At 43.6% G+C, this 22,668-nt stretch overlaps 1 protein-coding gene across 2 annotated transcripts in view; it reads right to left on the bottom strand.

Annotated features, from left to right (window-relative positions):
• Positions 1–303: 303 nt before the first annotated feature.
• nthl1 (nth-like DNA glycosylase 1) overlaps positions 304–22,668 on the bottom strand; it is a 29,419-nt gene continuing 7,054 nt past the window's right edge. The window contains exons 4-5 of one of the 2 annotated variants that reach the window (XM_072269561.1): positions 2,552–2,657; positions 304–1,176 (exon numbers count right to left, since the gene is read on the bottom strand). In XM_072269561.1, coding sequence (XP_072125662.1) covers positions 990–1,176; positions 2,552–2,657 — 293 coding nt within the window. In that variant the 3' untranslated portion in view covers positions 304–989. The remainder of the gene's footprint in view (positions 1,177–2,551; positions 2,658–22,668) is intronic. The other variant, XM_072269562.1, reaches the window with a different exon arrangement.

The following is a 22,668-nucleotide window of genomic DNA, read 5'->3' as shown; positions in this document are numbered from 1 at the left end:
GTTAGAAATAAGACTCAGTATTTCACAAGTAAGGAATGCCTTTCCTAGTTTGGAATAGTGCAATGATCTTAAGTTATATATTGCACAAAAATCACTCAATATGAAACTATATCCATCGCATTGGATATTGAAAGCATGTAAGACTGATAAGAAAGAACAATTACTAAAAGTGGAGAGAGAGAGAGAGAGAGAGGGGGGGAGGAGGGGAGGGGGAGAGGGAGGGGAGGGGAGGGGGAGAGGGAGGGGAGGGGAGGGGGAGAGGGAGGGGAGGGGAGAGGGAGAGGGAGGGGAGGAGAGGAGGAGGGGAGGAGAGGAGGAGGGGAGGAGAGGGGAAGGGGGAGGGGAGGAGAGGAGGAGGGGAGGAGAGTGGAAGGGGGAGGGGAGGAGAGGGGGAGGAGAGGGGGAGAGGGGGAGGGGAGAGAGGGAGGGGGAGGGGAGAGAGGGGAGGGAGAGGGGAGTGGGAGGGGGAGAGGGAGAGGGAGGGGGAGGGGAGGGGGAGAGGGAGAGGAGGGGAGGAGGAAGAAGGAGAGGGAGGAAGGGAGAGAGAGAGAGGGAGAGGGGAGAGAGGAAACGAGTTCTGCTGTTTGTAGGAATATCAGACTTTTGAATTTAAACTGTCGTGGGAGCTCATTCTGATGCAGGGGTGTCCATCATCTGTGAACTAGAAAGAAGGTTCAGCAGTATTCCACTCATAAGGAATTCCTTTACTCGCAAGGAATAGTGCAATGGCCAATTAGTGTGAGAAACTTCCCTATACCATATCGCTGGTTACCAGGCTCTGAAACGCGACCCGTCTAAGGACACTTCTTTAAGTCCTGCACACTGCTCTCACTGGGAACGTCATTGTTCAATTGTCTTCAATGTTCCGGCGGCAACTGGGATCCATCAACAACATCAGATACGGTTTTGTTTTAGTTGATCCAGGGACAAGCATCTCCCATCCTCTGAATAATTTATACAGGGCCGAACACTTAAGCACAAGGATTTAATTATTGCTGCTGCTGGCACGGCTGTGGTGGAGAGTTGGGAGAGAGCCTGTGGTTTGTTTTCCCGAAGCTGTTCTTGGCCGCGGGACAGATGTCTCTGTTGAGGCAGCCAGAGCAGCGAGGATACACTGGCAGGCAGATCTGCTGACCAAAGCCCACCAATAGCCAGTTGGTTTCGCTCCAGAGGTCCCTGGAAGAAAAAGAGCAGGCAGAGTATGTACATCATGAATGCATTGTTAGTCCACCAAAATGTACCTGGCGATTGGGGGAAGGCGGGGACTGATTCAGAGGCATTGGGACAATGGACTGATCAAGAGACACTTACAAGAATGAACATAGAACTGCACAACACAGTAGAGGCCCTTTGGCACACAAGGTTATGCCGATCTTACCCCTGAGATAACCCTCCATTCTCCTTTCATCCATGTGCCTATCTAAGAGTCCCGTAAATGTCACTAATGCATCTGCCTCTACCACCATCTCTGGCAGTGCATTTCACACATCCACTACTAAAGGGCAAAAGTTTAGGGGTAACATGAGGGGGAACTTCTTTACTCAGAGAGTGGTAGCTGTGTGGAACGGGCTTCCAGCAGAAGTGGTCGAGGCAGGTTCGATGTTGTCGTTTAAAGTTAGATTGGATAGCTATATGGACAGGAAAGGAATGGAGGGTTATGGGCTGAGTGCAGGTCGGTGGGACTAGGTGAGAGTAAGAGTTCGGCACAGACTAGAAGGGTCGAGATGACCTGTTTCCGTGCTGTAATTGTTATATGGTTATATGTTTATCTGTGTAAGAAAAATCTACCCCTGATATCCCTGCTATACTTTCCTCCAAATATGCCTCTGTGTATTAGCCATTCCCACCCTGGGAAAAAGTCTCTGGCTATCCACTAATGAGTTTGCTTTTAACGGCCTTCAAATAATGACTGATTAAAAAGCAAGTTTTATCTACAAGAACTTGGGTCTATTCAGTCTATGCTTCTTATCATCTGCTACACCTCTATCAAGTCACTGCTATAAATGATCCCAGCAAATTCCCTTGCACTGCTATAATGGGTGGGAGGGAATCTTGTTGAAACCTGCTGGATATTGAAAGGTCAAGATAAAGTGGATGTGGTGGGAATGTTTCCTTTATTGGGACAATCTAGGATCCGAGGGCACAGCCTCAGAATAAAGGGACGTCATTTTAAAATTGAGATGAGAAAGAATTTATTCAGCGAGATTGAGGTGAATTTGTGGTATTTGTTCCCATAGACAGCCATGGAGGCCAAGTCATTGGGTGTATTTAAAGTGGAGGTTGATAGATTCTGGATTAGTAAGGGTGTCAAATGTTACGGGGAGAAGGTAGGAGAATGGGGTTGAAAGAGATAACAAATCAGCCATGGCAGGGCAAACTTGATGGGCCAAATGGTCTAATTCTGCTCCTATATCGTACGATCCATAATAGAGTCTATGCCTAACTCATTTACCCCTTGCTAACGTGCTGTCACCCCAGTTGTGTCCGTCTGCTCTATGTGTACTTTCCAGCCACCATCCTTTGATGACGGGCTCCCCAATCCACCAATTACCGTGGCATCCAATCCTCCAACGCCAGTCTGGTTTCCTCAGGAGTTCTGGTCTCCTTCTGGAGCCACTGCAACCGATTTGTGATCCTGTGCACGTGGGTGTCAACACCTGCAAGAGGAACGAGGGTGAGGATGATACTTGGATGGAGGACAAACGTGGAGGACGCAGCGAGACAAGGAGGTCCAGGCAAGTGTGCAGCCACCCCAGACAAGGACGTTCTTTGGAGAACAAAGCTTCCCTTCAAAGTTCAAAGTAAAGGGTGCCACGGCAACGTAGTGGTTCGCGCAACACTATTCTAAATCTGGACGTCATGGCTCAGAGTACAATTCCAGTGCCCAGGTTAATTGGTCATTGTAAATTGACCTGCACTGAACTGAGGGTGTGGCCTGTAATTATCTCACTTTTGTGACCTTCAGTTCTGAATGCTATCTGCTTGCTTTATTCTTTGCATGATTTCTTCTCTCTGCACATTGGGTGTTTGACAGCCTTTGTTTGTGTTGATGGGTTCTGTTGGGTTTCTTTGCCTTGTGGCTGCGTGTAAGGAGACAAATCTCAAGGATGTATAAAGTACACATACTTTGATAGTAAATATACTTTGGATTTTGTCCTTTGATTAGGCTAGTATTAAAAAGGTGGGTTGCTGGGCAGCTGGGCTCGTTGGGCCAGAAGGGCCTGCTCTGAGCAGTACATCCAAATAAATAAATAAAATTTATTATCAAAGTATGTAATACTACCACGAGATTCATCTCCTTGTGGGTTTTCACAGTAAAACAAAGAAATACAATAAAATCAATTAATTGGATTTACTGAGTAGGCCCACATGAAAATGAATCTCATGGTGACATATATGTGCTTCGATAATAAATTTACTTTTAAGAAACAAATAAAGACTGACTGTACTTTTCTCAGGCAGGTGACTGGAGCCATTTCGCATACCAAGACAAGATGGAAGCCTCGATGAGCCAAACATCCCAATTCTGCCCCTATATCTTCAGGTCTAAGGTGAGGATGTAATCGCAGGATGCAAGGCACATGCAAACTAAGGAACAATTACCTTACTAACTTCACAGTATTACTGGTTGTCAGCTTGTTGTTTCTATTGACTTTTAACACGTGTATTGTGAATAGTGATTGATCTTGCAAATAATGAACTTGAATATATACAGTTTACCAAATGCTCAATATCCGTAACTGCTGTACAAAAATGGCAATCTTCAGTTCAGACTTCACAGCAAATAACGACAGGGGCCAGGCTGTTCTTTCTCCTCGTGCACAGGGAAACACAGTGTGAACAAGCAAGAAGTTTGAGTTATCAGAGTCCAGTTCATCAGCAGTAACACAGGGGAGGGGACAGGATTAAGCACAGCACTGTGCAAACGTCTTGGGCACGTATGTATCTTGCTATGGTGCCGAAGACCTTTGCACAGTACCGCAGTAACTTCATGTATTACACTGTACTACGGCTGCAAAATAAAAACAAATTTCATGACATGTGAGTGACGATAAACCTGATTCTGATATGGGTCTCTATTGTGGACTGAGACCGGAAAGGGGGAATCATGGTTGGAAAAAGTGGAATGGAGAGGTGAGGGAGTGGGAAGCACTAGAGAGACGTTCTGTACTGATCAACAAGCTAATTATTTGGAAACAAATGACCTTGCCTGGTAATTCAGGGCTGGGTGTGTCTGTACCTGTGCCATCCCTCGCCCCTGGCACTCCTTCTCTGCCACCTGCCCCACACCCCTCCCGCGGCGCTCCTCCCTCACCATTCCCCACATCCTTTGCTCCCGCCAGATTTACAAACTCTCTCTCTGTTCCACATTGACAAGTACGTACTGTGCAAAAGTCTTGTGCACCCTACTGATACATATGTGCCTAAGACTTTTGCACAGTACTCTACTAGTCAGAGGTGTTCACCAACCCAACGCAAACAACAATGACCTGTTACAAATTTGCATGGCAAGTGTACTCATGGTCATAACAATGGCAAATGGTGTGGATATGTTTTATGGTCTTATATTGTGGGATCATTTATCGCATTAAAGGTGTCAATGAATTAATACCCTAAGGGGTGCAAAAATGGGAGTTTATACCATCTCTTCTTACAGTTTTATCCTCTAAGCCACAGTATTGTAACTGGAAATTTGTACTGCCACTCAATAAATGATGCAGAGTCCAGTAATGATACCCTTCTGCAGACAGAGGCTCACCACGGTAAAAAAAAATGTCCTTTGATTGTCTCCCCATCCCTTGGAGACAAAGGCATACAATTCATTAACCCTCATTTACCTCAAGATATTTCCCAATTCTCAGTCTTGTTCTCTAGAATCCAAAGTGAATAATCTCACCCACTCCAAAACCAAATTTCACCTGCTGTGATATCAACCATCTGCTTAATCTGTCAACGTCTATTCTTAATGCTGCCCTTGCCACACTATTTATTTTCTCTCTTAATGCAGACAAAATAGGCATCCATTAGTCTCATGAGACCATGGATTTGCGCCTTGGAAGGTTTCCAGGGCGCAGGCCTGGGCGAAGTTGTATGGAAGGCCAGCAGTTGCCCATGCTGCAAGTCTCCCCTCTCCACACCACCGATGTTGTCCAAGGGAAGGGCATTAGGACCCATACAGCTTGGCACGAGTGTCGTCGGAGAGCAAAGTGTGATTAAGTGCCTTGCTCAAGGACACACCACGCTGCCTCAGCCAAGGCTTGAACTAGCGACCTTCAAATCACTAGACGAACGCCTTAACCAGTTGGCCAAGCGCCAACACAGACAGATGCAGACAGATGTACAAGCTAATCATAGAAGAAAATGTTCCCTTTACCTTTTATCTACAGATATTACCGCACAGCCATCAGGTTCCTGAACCAGTGTCTATAAGTTCACTCACCCCAATACAGATCTGATTCCACAACCTAAGGACTAACTTTCAAGGACACTACAATTCATGTTCTCGTATTAATTATTTATTACTTTTTTTTTGTAATTGGATCATGGCCCTTTTCCCTTGTTGGTTGTTTGTCAGTCTTTGTTTGTAGTTTTTCATTGATTCTATTTTATTCCTTTGTTCTACTGTGAATGCCTGCAAGAAAATGAATCTCAGGGTAGTATATTGTGAGACATACAGTACTGTGCAAAAGTCTGAGGCACATATATATATAGCTAGGGTGCACAAGACTTTTGCACAGGACTATACACCGGTTAAAATAGGAAGGTGGTTGGGAAACAGAAATAAGAATTCTTAGCTTTATGTTAGCTCAGTAGTATTAGGTGTTATTTGGTAACTGAAAAGACAATACTGTGCACAAGTATTAGGCACCCTAGCTATATATATATATGTGCCTAAGACTTTTGTATAGTACAGTACATACTTTAATAATAAATCTTCTTGAACTTCAATTTGTCTTTTTGGCTTCCAAGCTGTTTTGCTGACCTTCTGGTTCCCTCTCTTCCCATTTTCTGACTCAAATTACATTTTTTCCTCTAACTCTTTCCGTTAAAGCAATAAATATGCCAATAAGCCAAAACAACACAGAACCAACTCTTGCGGTTACAATTTGCTGGTGACGAATTCATGTTTGAGCACCAATTCTGCTGTTTCATAGATAGAAACATAGAAAACCTACAGCACAACACAGGCCCTTCGGCCCACAATGCTGTGCTGAACATGTACTTACTTTAGAAAACAACAAGTAATAGATCAGCCGTTTAGGATGGAGATGAGAAAATAATTCTTCTCGGGGATAGGGAAGTCCGTCATGGACGGCCCCAATCCTGGCTGTGGAAGGAGGAAGGTTGGGCAGGGGCTAGCAAACTCATCCTGTAAAACCCTAGTGCTACAGAAACGGCAAGAGTAGTTCCGAAGACCTCATCCTCTGGGGAGGAAGGATCTTCATCTAGAAGACATATGAAGTTGTATGGTGCAATTCCCAAGTCTGAGGGACTCAGGGGGCCGATCATCCTTCTCTCATCCAGGACCACCGCCACTGGAACGTGGAATGTAAAGAGCATGTATAAAATTGGACAGACAGCGCAAGCTGTGGCTCAAATGAAGAACAACAATCTGAGCCTGCTCGGCATCAGTGAGACAAGATGGACAGAGTCTGGGCAGAGGCGGCTCATGACAGAGAAACCACTGCTTTACTCAGTGCATGAGGAAGATGACACCCTATGTAGACAAGGAGTGGCATTCATGCTATCAAAAGTAGCACAAAAGGCATTGATCTCGTCAATCTTTAGAACAGAGAAGAAAAAGATCAAGATGAATGTCATATACTGTTATTCGCCAGCTAACGACAGTGATGAAGAAACAAAGGACTCTTTCTACAAGACTCCAGAGCATCCTAGAAGCATATCCTGAGAGAGATATTAACATTCTCATGGGAGACTTCAATGCAGGAATAGGATCGGATAATATGGGCTCCGAAGAACGTGAACTGGGTGTGATGACCGAGAATGGGGAGTGCTTTGCCGACATGTGTGCATTTGATGACATGGTCATTTAAGGCAGCATCTTCCCCCACAAAAAGAATTCACAAGGATACCTGGGTGTTACCTAACCACATAACAGAGAACCAAGTAGACCTCATCAGTATATCCAAGAAATTCAGGAGGTTACTTCAAGATGCAGAGTGAGGACGGGAGAAGATGTCACATCTGACCATCGCCTCTTGGTTGCAAAGCTAAAATTCAAATGGAGGAAGAATCGGATGGAATCAGCATCAACTAAGCAGAGATTCAACTTCAATCTTTTGAGAGACATGCAGACCCAAGAAATATTCAAATTGGTCCACAGCAACACCCTCCCTGTGATACAAGAACTGGATCAGGAAGAGGATCTGCACTGCGAATGGAAGGAAGTTAAAGAGAAGCTGATCTCAACATGTCACGAGGTACTAGATGCCAAAAAGAATCAGCAGGAAGAATGGATCTCAGCTGAAACATTACTCAAATTGAACTTTTTGCACACTGTTTGTCTGTCACAAGTAGGGCCCTGCAATGCAGTCCTAACATCTCCTCCCTGGCATCTCCACAAAAGTTCACACCTCCATTCATGCAAAGATAAGACCAACGACCCTCTCATTACCTCTACAGCTCTTAACATGTCAAGATGTGGGTCACATGTGATTGTTATACTTTTAAACAACTCACAGAGTTTATAAACTGGAAAACTACCCACCATGGATCAGAGCTGAAGAAGCCTCTCGGATGAGTGGCGAAATATCTTCTAGACAACACAGCAAGTCCAGTTGCATTGATTTACTACTGTTTGATATACAATGAGCTGGATGACTGAGAACTTTCATAAACAATACCTGGATCAATCTGTTTTGTTCCGGTGAACAAAATCAACACCACCCCACCCCCCTCCCATTTCCTGTTCTGCACTCTGACCTTTTACTTCTCTCACCTGCCCTTTACTTCATCCTGGGTCTCTCATTCCCTTTCTCCTATTGTCTACTCTCCTTTCCTATGAGATTCTTTCTTCTCCAGCCCTTGACCTTACCCACCCACCTGGCTTCACCCACCACCTTCCAGCTAGCCTCTTTCCCCTCCCTCAAACCTTTAATTCAGCTATCTCCCCCCAGCCCTCCTCCCTCTCAGTCCTGAAGAAGGGTCTCGGCCCGAAATGTCGACTGTTTATTCATTTCCTAGATGCTACCTGACCTGCTGAGGTCCTCCAGCATTTTGTGTGGGTTACTCTGGATCTCCAGCATCTGCAGAATCTCTTGAGTTTCTCATTTTGTTCTATGTTCTTTTTCTGTGAAATTGCATATAATTTACGTTAAAACATATGCTTAACTTGCGAATGTGATGTGCTTGTGATGCTGCTGCAGGTAGGTTTTTCATTGCATCTGTGCACACATGGACTTGGTTTTTGATTTTCTTTCCAGCGTGCGCAGTCTCCTGTCTCTCTTAGGGGCAATTAACAATGGGTAATAAGTTCCAGCATTATCAGCGAAGGAGTATCAGAATCTTAAGGCGAAACAAAAAATGCTGTGACAGACAGCATAACCCAACCACTTGCACAGCCTTCCAAATAGAATAGAAGGCTTCCTAGTGGTGGACGTGACCTGGAATTTCTCCATGGAGGACAATAGGCTCGTCGTGTTGATAACCATTCATTTCCTGCTGGCAAAACAATTAGTTCCGAGCCCTTTGATTCCGTGCAGATACACAATGCTCATTGTTCTGCTGTGATCAGAAAGCTTGGATACAGTGGTGACACCTCACCCAAAGTCACTGCAAAGCCCAGTGAAGCTTCAGGAAGGTCTGAAAGGAGCTACATAAATGCACCTTTCCCCGTGTCCACTTTAAACTGAGTTCACTAGTATCTAGTTTATCAAACACCCAACCACCTGGTTGACAATCTGACACAAGAAAAGCACCAATTCATAATGTTGGAAATACCTTTACTATGAACATCCCAGACAATTAGTCTTCAAACCCTGATTTTATCGCACTTGTATAAACAACACTATGCAGAAACAGTCTGATAGTAATCACTGAGCCTCTGTGTTCCGGTGCAGAAACCATGTACTAATGAGAATTAAATTGTAGTTTACATCATTCTTATAATGTCGCTTACAAGTTTAAGGTGACGTGGCAGGGTAGTCAGAGAGACGCAGAACATTACAGCACAGTACAGGCCTTTCAGCCCACAAAGTTGTGCTGACCTCTTAACCTACTCTAAGATCAATCTAACCCTTCCCTCACATGAAGCCCTCCATTTTCCCCCCCTGTCCTCCACGTGCCTCTCAAAGAGTTTCTTAAATGCCTCTAATGTATCTGCCTCTAATCCGGTGAAGGTGTATACAACTTTTCAATAAATGCTCATTAGCTGTGACAAGGCACAGCAGAAGGTTCCAGAACTGGAAGATTCATCGTCACCAGGACTGCAGTGGACAATTGGAACAGCAGTACTGAGGGATCACTGCACGACATTTGTTATAAGACATTGAACCTCTTGGGTAAATGTACAGAATTATTGCAGAGATGTGGGTTATCATTGTGATTGGCTCTTCCCAATTCCCCTGAGTAATAGAACATAGAACACTACAGCACAGTACAGGCCCGTTGGCCCACAATGATGTGTCGACATCTTACCCTTCCCTACTAAATAGACCTCCATTTTTCTATCACCCATGTGCCTATCTAGGAGTTTCTTAAATGCCCTTGATGTATCTGCCTCCAGCATCACCCCTGGCAAGGCGTTTCATGCAATCGCCACTCTCTGTGTAAAAAAAAAATCACCACTGCCAACCCCCTATACTTTCTTCCAATCATCTTAAAATTATGCCCCTTCAGATTAGCCATTCCTGCCCTGGGGAAAAGTCTCTGGATGCACACTCTATCTACGCATGTCTCTTATCATCTTGTACAGCTCTCCCACACAACCTCTTGTCCTCCTTCCCTCCAGAGAGAAAAGTCCTATCACACTCAATCTTTCCTTATAAGGCATGCACTCTAATTCAGGAAGCATACTCGTAAATCCCCTCTGCACCCTCTCTAAAGCTTCCACATCCTTCCTGTAATGAGGTGACCGGAACTGAACACAATATATGAAGACTTTAACTACGTTCTTGGGAAAAGCTTAAGAGTACAGGCAGAGTCTGAAAACTGTAGCCAATGTTCCAAGAGTGAAACTTGAACTTATTTCTCTATAAAGATAATAGCAGGAGTTTGGATCCTCCTGCAGACTGAGGGTCACTTATTAATTACCCACCTCTATATTGAACTGAGGCTGTGGCCTGCAACCAACGGGCTCCTCAATCAGCTGCAACTGGTTTCGTGGCTGTGGACTCACTTTGTGAACTTTAGTTATTTTTATTTGTATGCTTATTTTTATTGTGTGGTGTGTGGCGAAGTGGTTAAGGTGTTGGTCTAGTGATCTGAAGGTCGCTATTTCGAGCCTCAGCTGAGGCAGCGTGTTGTGTCCTTGAGCAAGGTACTTAACCACACATTGCTCTGCAAGAACACCGGTGCCAAGCTGTATCAGCCCTAGTGCCCTTCCCTTGGACAACGTTGGTGGCGTGGAGGGGAGACTTGCAGCATGGACAACTGCCTGCCTTCCATACAACCTTGCCCAGGCCTGCGCCCTGGAAACCTTCCAAGGCGCAAATCCATGGTCTCATGAGACTTAACGGATGCCTATATGCCTATATATTTTTATTGTTTGCACAATTTGTTTCTTTTTGCACATTGAGTGTTTGTTGGTCTTCTTTTAAATGGGTTCTATTGGGTTTCTTTGTTTTGTGGCTGACTATAAGGAGACGATTTTCAAGGTTGTGTATATATATCTTGATAATAACTGTACTTTGAACTTTTTAAGACTGAGATAGAAATTTCTTTTTCTTCATAACCAGAGAACATAAGAAATAGGAGCAGGAGTCGGCCATCTGGCCCGTCAAGCCTGCCCCGCCATTCAATAAGATCATGGCTGTTCTGGCCGTGGACTCAATTTCACCTACCTGCGCCTTCTCCCCAGAACCCTTAATTCCCCCATGATGCAAGAATCTATCCAGCCATGTCCTAAATATTTTAATGAGGTATTTATTATGGTGTAATTTTATTCTCTCTTCTCCCCACTCCCATCAGGCAGAAGATACAAAAACCTGAAAGCATGTATCACCAGTCTTAAGGACAGCTTCAGCCCACCTTTTATCAGACTCTTGAATGGACCTTTTGCATGATAAGGTGGACTCTTGGCCTCACAATCTACCTCGTTATGATCTTGCACCTTATCGTTTACCCTACACTGCAAATTCTTTGGTAGCTTTCACATTTCGTTCTGCATTATTGCTTTACCTTATTCCAGCTCAATGCACTGTGTAGTGATTTGATCTGTATGAGCAGTAGGCAAGTTTTTCACTGTACATGTGACAACAATAAACCAATACCAATTAGCTGTCAATTAAGATATAAATATCAGTGAGCAGTTTCCTTCAGCCTCCCTGTGGGCTTCTTGAAGGAAATGACTCTGGGTGACAGGACAAGTTGGTGAGCATTGCCCTTGCTCACAGCTGTTTTGGAGGGAGCTCAATGACTGACTCCTGCCACACCGTCCCATGAAGTCACCAGTCCTCTGGGCCAAAGCTCTGATGAACATCACTACACCTTGAGTCTGCCACCAAATTTCTATCTTCCTTCCAAAAGACTTTTGATCTTACACTGGGGTACGGTGCCCATAACCAACCCGCACCCTCACAACAGCCTGAAATCTAATCACAAGTTGACAGAAGACCATAGGGTCAGAATTAGGCCATTCGTCCCATCGAGTCTGCTTCGCAATTCTGTCAAGGCTGATTTATTAACACCCCCCCCCAAACCCATTCTCCTGCCTTCTCCTTGTCACCTCTGATGCCTTGACTAATCAAGAACCTATCAACCTCTGCTTTAGATATGCCCAATGACTCGACCTCCACAGCTGTCTGTGAAAATGAATTTCTCAGATTCACCATCCTCTGGCTAAAGAAATTCCTCCTCGTCTTTGTTCTAAAGCGGGGTTCCCACCCTTTTTTATGTCATGAACCCCTGCTGTTAACCAAGGGGTCCATGGAGCCAGGTTGGGAACCCTTGTTTTAAAGGGACGTCCTTCTATTCTGAGGCTGTGCCCTCTGGTCCCAGACCCTTCCCACTAAAGGAAACATCTTCTCCATGTCTGCTGTATGTCGGACTTCCAATATTCAAAAGGTTTCAATGAGATTCCCTCCCGATTCTTCTAAACTCCAGCAAGAACAGGCCCAGAACCATCATATGTTAACCCTTTCATTGCTGGGATCATTCTCGTGAACCTCCTCTGGGCCCTCTCCAATGCCAGCACATCTTTTCTTAGATAAGTGGTCCAAAACAGCTCACAATACTCCAGTGACCTATGGAGACATTGTAAGCTTCAGCAGGATATTACCAATGACTTACACTAACCATGTTGGGGCTTCTACAAGGCCACAAGAAATGAGGGGTTAAATTGATGAGGAAAGAATGAGCAGACATTTTCTTGAAAATAAAAGGGTGAGGACTGACCAGGCATAAATCTTTAATGAACCAGAATCAGATTTATTACACCTGACTTACACAATGTGAAATTTTTGGCAGCAGTACAGTGTAAAGACATTAAAAATATGTCAGGGAACATGGTAGCAGTAGCGTAATGGTTAACACAATGCTTTACAGTGCCAGCAACCTGGGTTCATTTTCCGCCACTACCTGTAAGGAGTTTGTACGTTCTCCCTGTAACCGTGTGGGTTTCCTCCAGGTGCTCCGGTTTCTTCCCACAGTCCAAAGACGTACTGGTTTGTAGGTTAATTGGTCATTGTAAATTGTCCCATGATTAGACTAGAATTAAATTGAGGGATTGCTGGGTGGTGTGGCTCAAAGAGCCAGAAGGGCTTATCCCACTCTGTAGCTCAATTAAAAAAATCCACCCAAGAAGTTCTAAGAGGACGTCTGCAAATGAAATTGGTTTTTATCACATGTACCAAGATACAGTGAAAAGCTTGTTTTGCATACTGATCAAACAGATCAAATCATTACACAGTGCATTGAGATAAAACAAGGCAAAATAATAACAAAGTGCAGAATAAAAACCATTAAGATATCAGAACATAATTAGGCCTTTCTCCCATCGAGTCTGCTCCACCATTTCATCATGGCTGATCCATTTTTCCCCTTAGCCTCAATCTCTTGCCTTCTCCCTGAGTCTCTTCATGCCCTGATCAATCAAGGATCTATCAAACTCTACCTTAATTATACCCAATGACTTGGCGTCCAGAGCTGCCTGTGGCAATGGCTTCCACAGATTCACCACTCTCTGGCTAAAGAAATTACTCCTCATCTCTGGTCTAAAAGGACGCCCCTCTATTTGGAGACTGTGTCCTCTGGACTTAGACTCCCCCACTGTAGGAACCATCCTTTCCACATCCAGTCTATCGAGGCCTTTCAACAGTTGATAGGTTTCAATGAGGTCATCCCTCAATCTTCTGAATTCCAGTGTGCGGAGGCCCAGAGCCATCAAACCCTCCTCTCAATCACACCTTTCAATCCCAGAATCATTTTCATCAGTCTCCTTTGAACTCTTTCCAATGTCAACACGTCCCCTCCAGGACAAGGGGCCCAAAAGTGCTCCAAGTGATACCTCATCAGTAAAGCCTCAGCATTTCATTCTTGCTTTTATATTCTAGTCCTCTTGAAATGAATGTTCACATTGCATTTGCCTTCCTCGCCACTGACTCAACTTGCAAATTAATCTTAAAGCGTAACAGCTACAGAGAAAGTGCAGTGCAGGTAAACAGCAAGATCCCAGACCATAATGATTAGATTAGATTATGAGGACACACAGTCCTCTTTTATTGTCATTTAGTAATGCATGCATTAAGAAATGATACAATATTCCTCCGGTGTGATATCACAGAAACACAGGACAGACCAAGACTGAAAAACTAACAAAACCACATAATTATAACGTATAGTTACAACAGTGCAACAATACCATAACTTGATGAAGAACAGACCATGGCACAGTAAAAAAAGTTCAAAGTCTCTCGAAAGTCCCATATCTCACGCAGACGGGAGAAAGAAGAAAACTCTCCCTGCCATGCCCGACCACAGTCTGACTCTGAGTCGTCCGAAAACTTCAAGCTCTGATCAGCCCTCTGACATCGAGTACCGAGCACCATCTCTATCCGAACACTTCGACCTCAGCCGCGGTCGCCAGCAGCAGGCAAAGCCAGGGATTTTGGGGCCTTCCCTCCGGAGATTCTCGATCGCACAGAAACAGCGGCAGCGAACCGGGCATTTCAGAAATTTCTCCAGAAATGAGGTAGATTTTGAGATCAAGAGTCCATTTTATCATATCAGGGAACCATGCAATAGTCTCAGAACTGCAGGACTGAAGCTGTTCTTGAACCTGGTGGTACGTGCTTTCAGGCTTTTTTGTCCTCTACCCAATGGAAGAGGGGAGACGAGAGAATGTCCACGGTGGGTGGGGTCTTTGATTACGCTAGCTGCTTTACTGAGGCAGCGAAAAGTGCAGACATGGAGGGGGAGGCTGATGTCTCTGATGTGCTGAGCTATATCCACAACACTGCAGTGCCTCAAAGTCATTAAGAATTGAGATAGAATGCATTCTGTACTACACTGATAAAAATTGGTAAGGGTCAACAGGGACATTTGTAAAAGAACACAACTGGGCACTGTCAATACAGGACTTCAACAAAAAAGTCCAATCGAAATTCCACAGGCTTTTCTTTATCCAGACTTAGCTGGTGGAAGTTACTCTAAATAGAGTGAACGAGCATTGTATCAAAACTAGACAAGTACAAGAGGGAGGAAGGAGCAGAAAGGAATGTAAATTATGTTAAATAAAGCGGGTTGGAAAGCTGTTTATTACTCATTCACTGATTTTCAGAAAACTTTACTGGCTGTAATTGGACAGCATGAAGTTCGAAACGATGTGATCTAAATAATGGACTCAGAATAAAAAGGTTGAGTGAGCTAGTGTAAACACGAGGAATTCTGCAGATGCTGGAAATTCAAGCAACACACATCAAAGTTGCTGGTGAACACAGCAGGCCAGGCAGCATCTCTAGGAAGAGGTACAGTCAATGTTTCGGGCCGAGACCCTTCGTCAGGACTAACTGAAGGAAGAGCTAGTAATAGATTTGAAAGTGGGAGTTTTTGCAGGGTGGGATGTTTGATTACCTCCCTCAACTTCCCTGTACACGCCACCAACTGACTTATGGGAGTGAACAAACTACCAGTGTAGGAGAAAACTGGGGGGAAATTTTCATTCTAAAGATGGTCCAGTGTGGCAATTTTTGAAGAGCAGGTGTGAGATGATAGAGGATTCTAGGCCTAGGCCTACGGACAATTCCGATAAGGTTAATGAAGAAAAATTACAAGCTTCTGAGTCATTTCACTGCACCAGTGCAACAACAGACACAAAAAAGACTGACTTTACACTGAAAGTTACTTATTAATATGTTTTACATGGACTGGTTAACCAAGTTGTCCTATTCCATGTTGCCTAGTCTGTGCCAAACAACTTACAAATGTTGCAATGGCTCCAGCAAAAATGAAAAGACACTTAACAGCCATATGACATGTGAAAGTGTTGATTATTTTAAACAACTATTGGAATCTCAAAACAACCAATTAAAGCTTTTGAAAATAAAGTCACAGTTAGCAAAAAGACTCAGGAAACAAGTTATTAAGTAGCTTTAAGACCAGTTCACTCAAGAATGTTTTAAAAACTGTGTGAAAGCCTGGACAAAGAGCACACCAATCTCTGGCTACCTACAAAACTCCAGTGGCTTAATAGAGGAAGAGTTCTCAACAGTGTATTTGAGCTGAAAGGTGAATTGCAGGAGTACTTTCAAGAAAACAGTAGGGCCGATTTTGATGAGCATTTTGAAGATGAAGTTTGACTGCTGAAACTAGCCTACTTAGCAGATATTTTTCATCATATAAATCAGTTGAACAAGTCTCTACAAGGCCCTGGAGAAAATGCTTTAACTTCAAGTGACAAGCTTTTTGGATTTAAAAGAAAATAGAACCTTTGGAAAAATCATGTTGCAAAAGGAAATCTTCAAATGTTTCCACTGCTGCTTGGGCTTGACAGTGTGGAAGGATATCTCAGTCAGTCTCAAATCCTATTGAAAAGCACCTGGAAGAACTGCAGAACAAATTTAAACAGTATTTTTCGTCCCTTTCAATACAAGTGTATGACTGGGTGAGGGACCCTTTCTCTGAATCTTCTGCTCAGCCTAAGAACTTGACTTTGAGAGAAGAGGAAGAACTTTGTGAGCTGCACTTTGATCATGCACTGAAGATGAGATTTACTGACCCGCCCCTGGACATGTTCTGGATTTCTTTGAAAGAAGAGTATCCTGCCATTCATAGGAAAGCAATGAATATTTTGCTGCGGCTTTCAACTTCTTACATGGGTGAGCAAGCTTTTTCTTGTTTAACAAGCATCAAGAGCAAGGCTGCAATTGTCTCATTTCAGTTGAGGGTGAAATCCATGTGCGCTTATCTCAAATTCGACCCAGAATTGAGAAATTTAATGTGTTTGCCTTATGAGTTTTGAAAGGGAAAGAAAGAGATTAATTTTAAGAAAGGTAAGCTAAGCTTAACTATCTTTTTTTTTCAAGAAAGGTTGACTAAAAGTCATTCTTTACTCAAAAGAGCATTGACAATTACTTTTGGATTATTATATCTACAACTTACTGATTACGCTAACGTAGATATAATAATTTTTATGCACGGGTTCCCTGAGACCTGAGAATTACTTCAGGGTTCCTCCAGGGCAAAATGGTCGAGTAAGGCTGCCTTAAATCATGTTATCAAAGTCAAAGTCAAAGTCAAAATAAGTTTATTATCGAAGTGTGTATATGTTGCCATCTACTACCAAGCGATTCATTTTCTTCAGGTCACTCACAGCAGAACAAAAGAAATACAACAGAGTTTATGAGAAGCTATACATAAATTACGACTGATAAAAAAACAACTAATGTGCAAAACACGACAAATTGTGCAAATAAAAAATAATACTGAGAACATGAGTTGTAGAGTCCTTGAAAGTAAATCTGTTGGTTGCGGAATCAGTTGGGATCCTAGTGCTGAGGAGACTGAAGTTATCCACACTGGTTCAGGAACCTGGTGATTGTAGGGTAATAATTGTTCCTGAAGCTGGTGGTGTGGGAGCTAAACGCTGATTTATACTTGTGCGTCAACTTGACGCCCTAACCTACGCAAGTGACCTATGCACGTTTTGAGCATTTATACTTGTGCGATCGTGTGTCTGCGTCACTCTGCAATTCGGGCACGTTGCGCATGCATACACACCCGCCCATGCAAGGCTTCATGGTCATGGTAGTCTTTCAGGGGTAAACATGTCTAAAGCAAGCGTCTTTTTTCGTTAAAGCGAAATGTGTCCTCCATAATTTTGGAGGTCTGTAAAGCTTTATGGAAAGCATTGCAGCCAGAGTTCCTTCCCTGCCCTTCAGTCACCCAATGGGAAGCTATTGCAGCGTAGGAGGAAATGCGATGCTACCAAGCGGACCAATCACTGTTGTTGCGGTCTGCGTTGCTGCGACACATAGTTACATTTTGGGAAAGGTGTGCGTCGGGCTATGGCGTAGGGATCCGCGTAGGCTCTGCGTAGGGTTCGCGGCGACGCTGTGCCTACGGCGTCCAGTTGACGCAGAAGTATAAATCAGCATTTAGGCTCCTGTACCTCCTGCCTGATGTTAGTAACAAGAAGAGAGCATTCTCTGGATGGTGGGAGTTCTTAATGATGGATGCTGCTTTCTGGAGGCAGCACTCAAGTTCACATTCAAATTCAAGTTTATTGTCATTCAACCATACACGAATATACAGCTGAACAATACAACATTCCTCTGGGGTCAAGGTGAAAAACACAGTCCGTACATCACATACGACAGACAAAATAATATTAATAAATAAAATTATTATGCAGATGCACAAGTTGACATAAAGTGCATATCAAAGGTTCAAAGGGTCATTTTAATTATCAAAGCATGTACGCAGAATACAACTCCGAGGTTCGTTTTCTCCAGATAACTATGAAATACAAAAGAGCCATGGCAGTTGTTGAAAGACATCAATCCCCCCCCCCCACCCTAACCTCGCATGGAAAAGAAAAAGAAACAGAACTTCGCGAATCCTAAACCACCAACCTCTCCCTCGCACAAAACCTAACAGATCACCCATCCAGACATGGCAGCCAGAACATCAAACCCCTGACCCTCAAGCCCCTCCCACGCAAAAAAACACAGCAATAATACCAGTAACATATAACATAGTTAAATACTGTATACAACAGTACAATGCTACTGGCCATGTTATAATAATGCGTACTGGGTGGCAGCAGGGTGTTAGAAGTCTCACAGCCTGGGGGAAGATGTTGTTACCTAGCCTAACAGTCTTTTTCTTAAACTGCAGTACCTTCTACCTAATGGTAGAGCGCACAGCCCTGGGAGGGGGGCGGGGGCGGTGCTCAGCGTGACAGAGCTAGAGATGTTGCTGCCAACACACACTGTCTAAGCTCTTTCTGTCACGGAGCCCAAGATAAAGTAATGGAGGCTCCTTGTAAATGCGCGCAGTGGTGTGGAGTGTTTTGCCTGTGATGGACTGAGCTGTATCCACCGCCTCCTGTAGACTTTTCCTTCCCTGGGCCTTGGTGTCTCCAATTCTGTGCAGTGAGATTTGAATCATGATAGACATCTTTTCCAGACTGGCTTTAAAACTAACCAACCTTCTAATTTAACAAAGGCTAAACACAATAGCCAGTCAGGGTGGAGCTGATTAAGCATATCAATCACTCTGCTGTAAACTACATTGATTTTATGCTCATTTATAACCTCTGCAATTTTCTTGAAAAAATACTTTTATAGGTGAATGAAACAGAGATTACAGCAATGTCTCTCAATAAAGTTCGAAGTTCAACCTTTGTAATTTATTAGGAGACATTGCTGTAGTTTCTGTTATGTTCACCTTGACTTACACTCCGTGGCCACTTATGTTAGGTACACTTGCTCGTTAATGCAAACAATAATCAGCCAGTCATGTGGCAGCAGCTCAGTGCATGCAGATACAGTCAAGAGGTTCGGCTGTTGTTGAGAGCAAACATCAGAATGGGGAAGAAATGTGATCTAAGTGACGACTGACTGTGGAATTGTTGGTGCCAGATGGGCTGGTTTGAGTATCCCAGAAATTGCTGATCCCCTGAGATTTCCATGCACAAGAGTCTCTAGAGCTTACAGAAAGTGGTGTGAAAAACAAAAATCATCCGCTGAACAGCAGTTCTGTGGGTGATAAGTCCTTGTTAATGAAGGAGATCAGAGGAGAATGGCCAGACTGGTTCAAGCTGACAGGAAGGCGACAGTAACTCAAATAACCACATATTACAACAGTGGTGTGCAGAACAGATTCTCTGAATGCACAACATATCAGACTGGGAAGTGGATTGTCTACAGCAGCAGAAGACCACACCGGGTTCCTAAACTGCACCTGATAAAGTGGCTACTCAGTATAGTTTACCACAAGTCACAAGCTGCTAGGTTGTGCCAATGCAAAACTTATCAAAAGACAACATTTAATAGGAAAGATTTGCCATATCTTTTTATTAAAGATGTAATTTTTAAAATTCCAATTATTGATGACTTCAACTAATTAATTGCAAATTTTATTTTTTATTTTATTGAGATATGTTGTGGAATAGACCCTTCTGGCCCTTTGAGCTATACCGCCCAGCAACTCCCCAATTTAACCCTAGCCTAATCATGGGGCAAGTTACAATGACCAATTAACCTACCAACTGGTATGACTGTGGGAGGAAACCGGGGCACCTGGAGGAAACCCACGCGGCCACAGGGAGAACGTACAAACTCTTTATGGGCAGTGGCGGGAATTGAACCCAGGTTGCCTCTGCTACCATGCCACCCCAAATTTAATTGCTAAAAAATTTTGAATATCTTGAATGCTTCCATTATGCTTTTTGCACCTGTGTGAAATATCCTGGGACTCACCTATAGACAACAGACAATAGGTGCAGGAGTAGGCCACTCGGCCCTTCGAGCCAGCACCACCATTCAGTATGATCATGGCTGATCATCCACAATCAGTACCCCGTTCCTCCCTTCTCCCCATATCCCTTGACTCCACTATCTTTAAAAACTCTATCTAACTCTTTCTTGAAAGCATCCAGAGAATTGGTCTCCACTGCCTTCTGAGCCAGAGCACTCCAGAGATTACATAACTCTCTGGTGAAAAAGTTTTTCCTCAACTCCATTCTAAATAGTCTACCCCTTACTCTTAAACTGTGGCCTCTGGTTCTGGACTCCCCCAACATCAGGAACATGTTTCCTGCCTCTAGCTTGTCCAATCCCTTAATGCCTAATTTCCAACTGGTTATAAAGTCACAGAACACTACAGCACAAAAGCACACCCTCTGGCCCATCTAGTCCATCCCAAACTATTACACTACCTACTCTCATTGACCTGCACCCAGACCAGAGCCCACAACACCCTCCCACCCATGTACTTATCCAAACTTTTCTTACACGTTGAAATCAAATGCGCATTTACTACTTACGCTGGCCGCTCTTTCTACACACTCACCGCCATCTGAGTGAAGAAGATTCCCTCATGTTCCCCTTGAACATTTCACCTTTCACCACTGACCCATGACCTCTAGTTCTAGTCTCACCCAACCTCAGTGGAAAAAGCCTGCTTGCATTTACCCTCTCTATACCTCTCATAACTTTGTATTTCTTCATAATTTAAATATCCAGAGAAAAGCCAGTCCAAGAATTCAAAATGGTGCATTATCATTTTAAATCACATTGTTTTAACCGTGATAGAACTACTCAACTGTAAGACAGATTGGAGAAAAATGTTCGGAGCTTTTGATTTCAGGCAGCAAAGGAACTTCCTGGAAGCTACACCCGCTTTTTCCTTCAATTAAACACTGTAGGCAGTTTGTTTACTGATGTCTTTCTGCATTTCACTGGGTTAGCAGAAGTTCACCAGAGCAATGCCTGATCTTAGTCGCCAGTCAGCACTGCAGCGCCACTCAATGGCGTGGATGGCATACACCATATGATGTTTGACACCAAAGACATGGAGTGCATCTCTCCCCTAACTAGGGGTAAAATTCTTATAATAAGGGTCACCACTCAAAAGAAGAGGAGCAGCTTTAAGTTCCTGGGCGTCAACATGTCAGAGGATCTATTCTTGGCCCGATCACAAAGAAAGCACACCAGCAGCTCTACTTCATTAGGAGTTTAAGGAAATTTGTTATGTCACCAAAGACTCTAGTAAATTTCTACAGATGTACTGTGGAGAACATCCTAAGTGGCTGCATCATCGCCTAGTATGGAGGCTCCAATGCACAGGATCGAAGGAGGTAACAGTGGGCTGTGGACTCGCCCAGCTCCATCAGGAGCACAACCCTTCCCACCATCAAACACATACTTTTATTTATTTATTGAGATACAATGCAGAGTAGGCCTTCTGGCCCTTCAAGCCGCACCACCCAGTAATCCCCTGATTTAGTCTTAGCCTAACCGTGGAACAATATACGACCAGTATATTGCCAACCGGTCCGTCTTTGGTCTGTGGGACAAAACCGGAGCACCTGAATGAAACCCACACAGTTATGGGAAGAACATACAAACTCCTTAAAGGCAGCGACGGGAATTGAACCCAGGTCACTCGTACTGTAAAGCGTTGTGCTAACCACTACACCACCGTCTTGGTCCTTGAAAATTGCATCTTAAAAATGAGGTGACTCAAGAAGGCAGCATCCATTATCAAGGACTCTCACCATCCAGGACTTGCCTCTTTCGCATTAGTAATATCAGGGATCAGATACAGGAGCCTGAAGATACACACTCATTGTTTTAGGAACATCAATTTCTGAATTGGTCCATGAACAATACTTTACTAATCCTCTTTTGCACCAATGATTTATTTTATTTTTTATATTGCAACTTACAGAATCTTTTTGTCTTGCACTGTCCTGCTGCCACAAAACAACAAATTTAAAGGTATACAGCATGTCAATAATGAACCTGATTCTGATTTTAAGATAAGGGTAAATTGTAAGTCAAAGTAAATTTTATTATCAGAATATGTATATGTCACCATATACAACCCTGAGATTCATTTTCCTGTGGGCATACTCAGCAAATAAATAGAATGAGGTACTAGGATATTTGCGTCCTGGACGATTGTGTCCCGGCCATTAGCATTCCTGGACACTTGCGTCTGTTTTTTTTGCGCCCCGGTCATTTGCGTCCCACTATATGTAACTATTACTAGGTAACAAACCTTGTGTTATATATGCTAAGCCTCTTATCTCAGCTCAACAAGCAACCATCTAATCAATTAGGTTAATTGTAGGCAAATGAGGGGTGCCTCGTTTGCAACTGAGCTACTTATAAACAAACCCCCACATGTTTCCTATTACAATTTGGCTTTAAGTTTACTTTTTTTTCAGAAACTAAGCTATGTCACAGTCCTTGAAATCAAGCAAAGTAAATTATGTCTATCACTATCATAAGAAAAATGCTGCGGGCACGAAAACTTACTGGA

The sequence above is a fragment of the Mobula birostris genome, chromosome 9, assembly GCF_030028105.1.
Source record: "Mobula birostris isolate sMobBir1 chromosome 9, sMobBir1.hap1, whole genome shotgun sequence".
Lineage (NCBI taxonomy): Eukaryota > Metazoa > Chordata > Chondrichthyes > Myliobatiformes > Myliobatidae > Mobula > Mobula birostris.
Note: the sequence above shows the minus strand (reverse complement) of the source record. Positions and strands in the feature narration are given on the sequence as shown.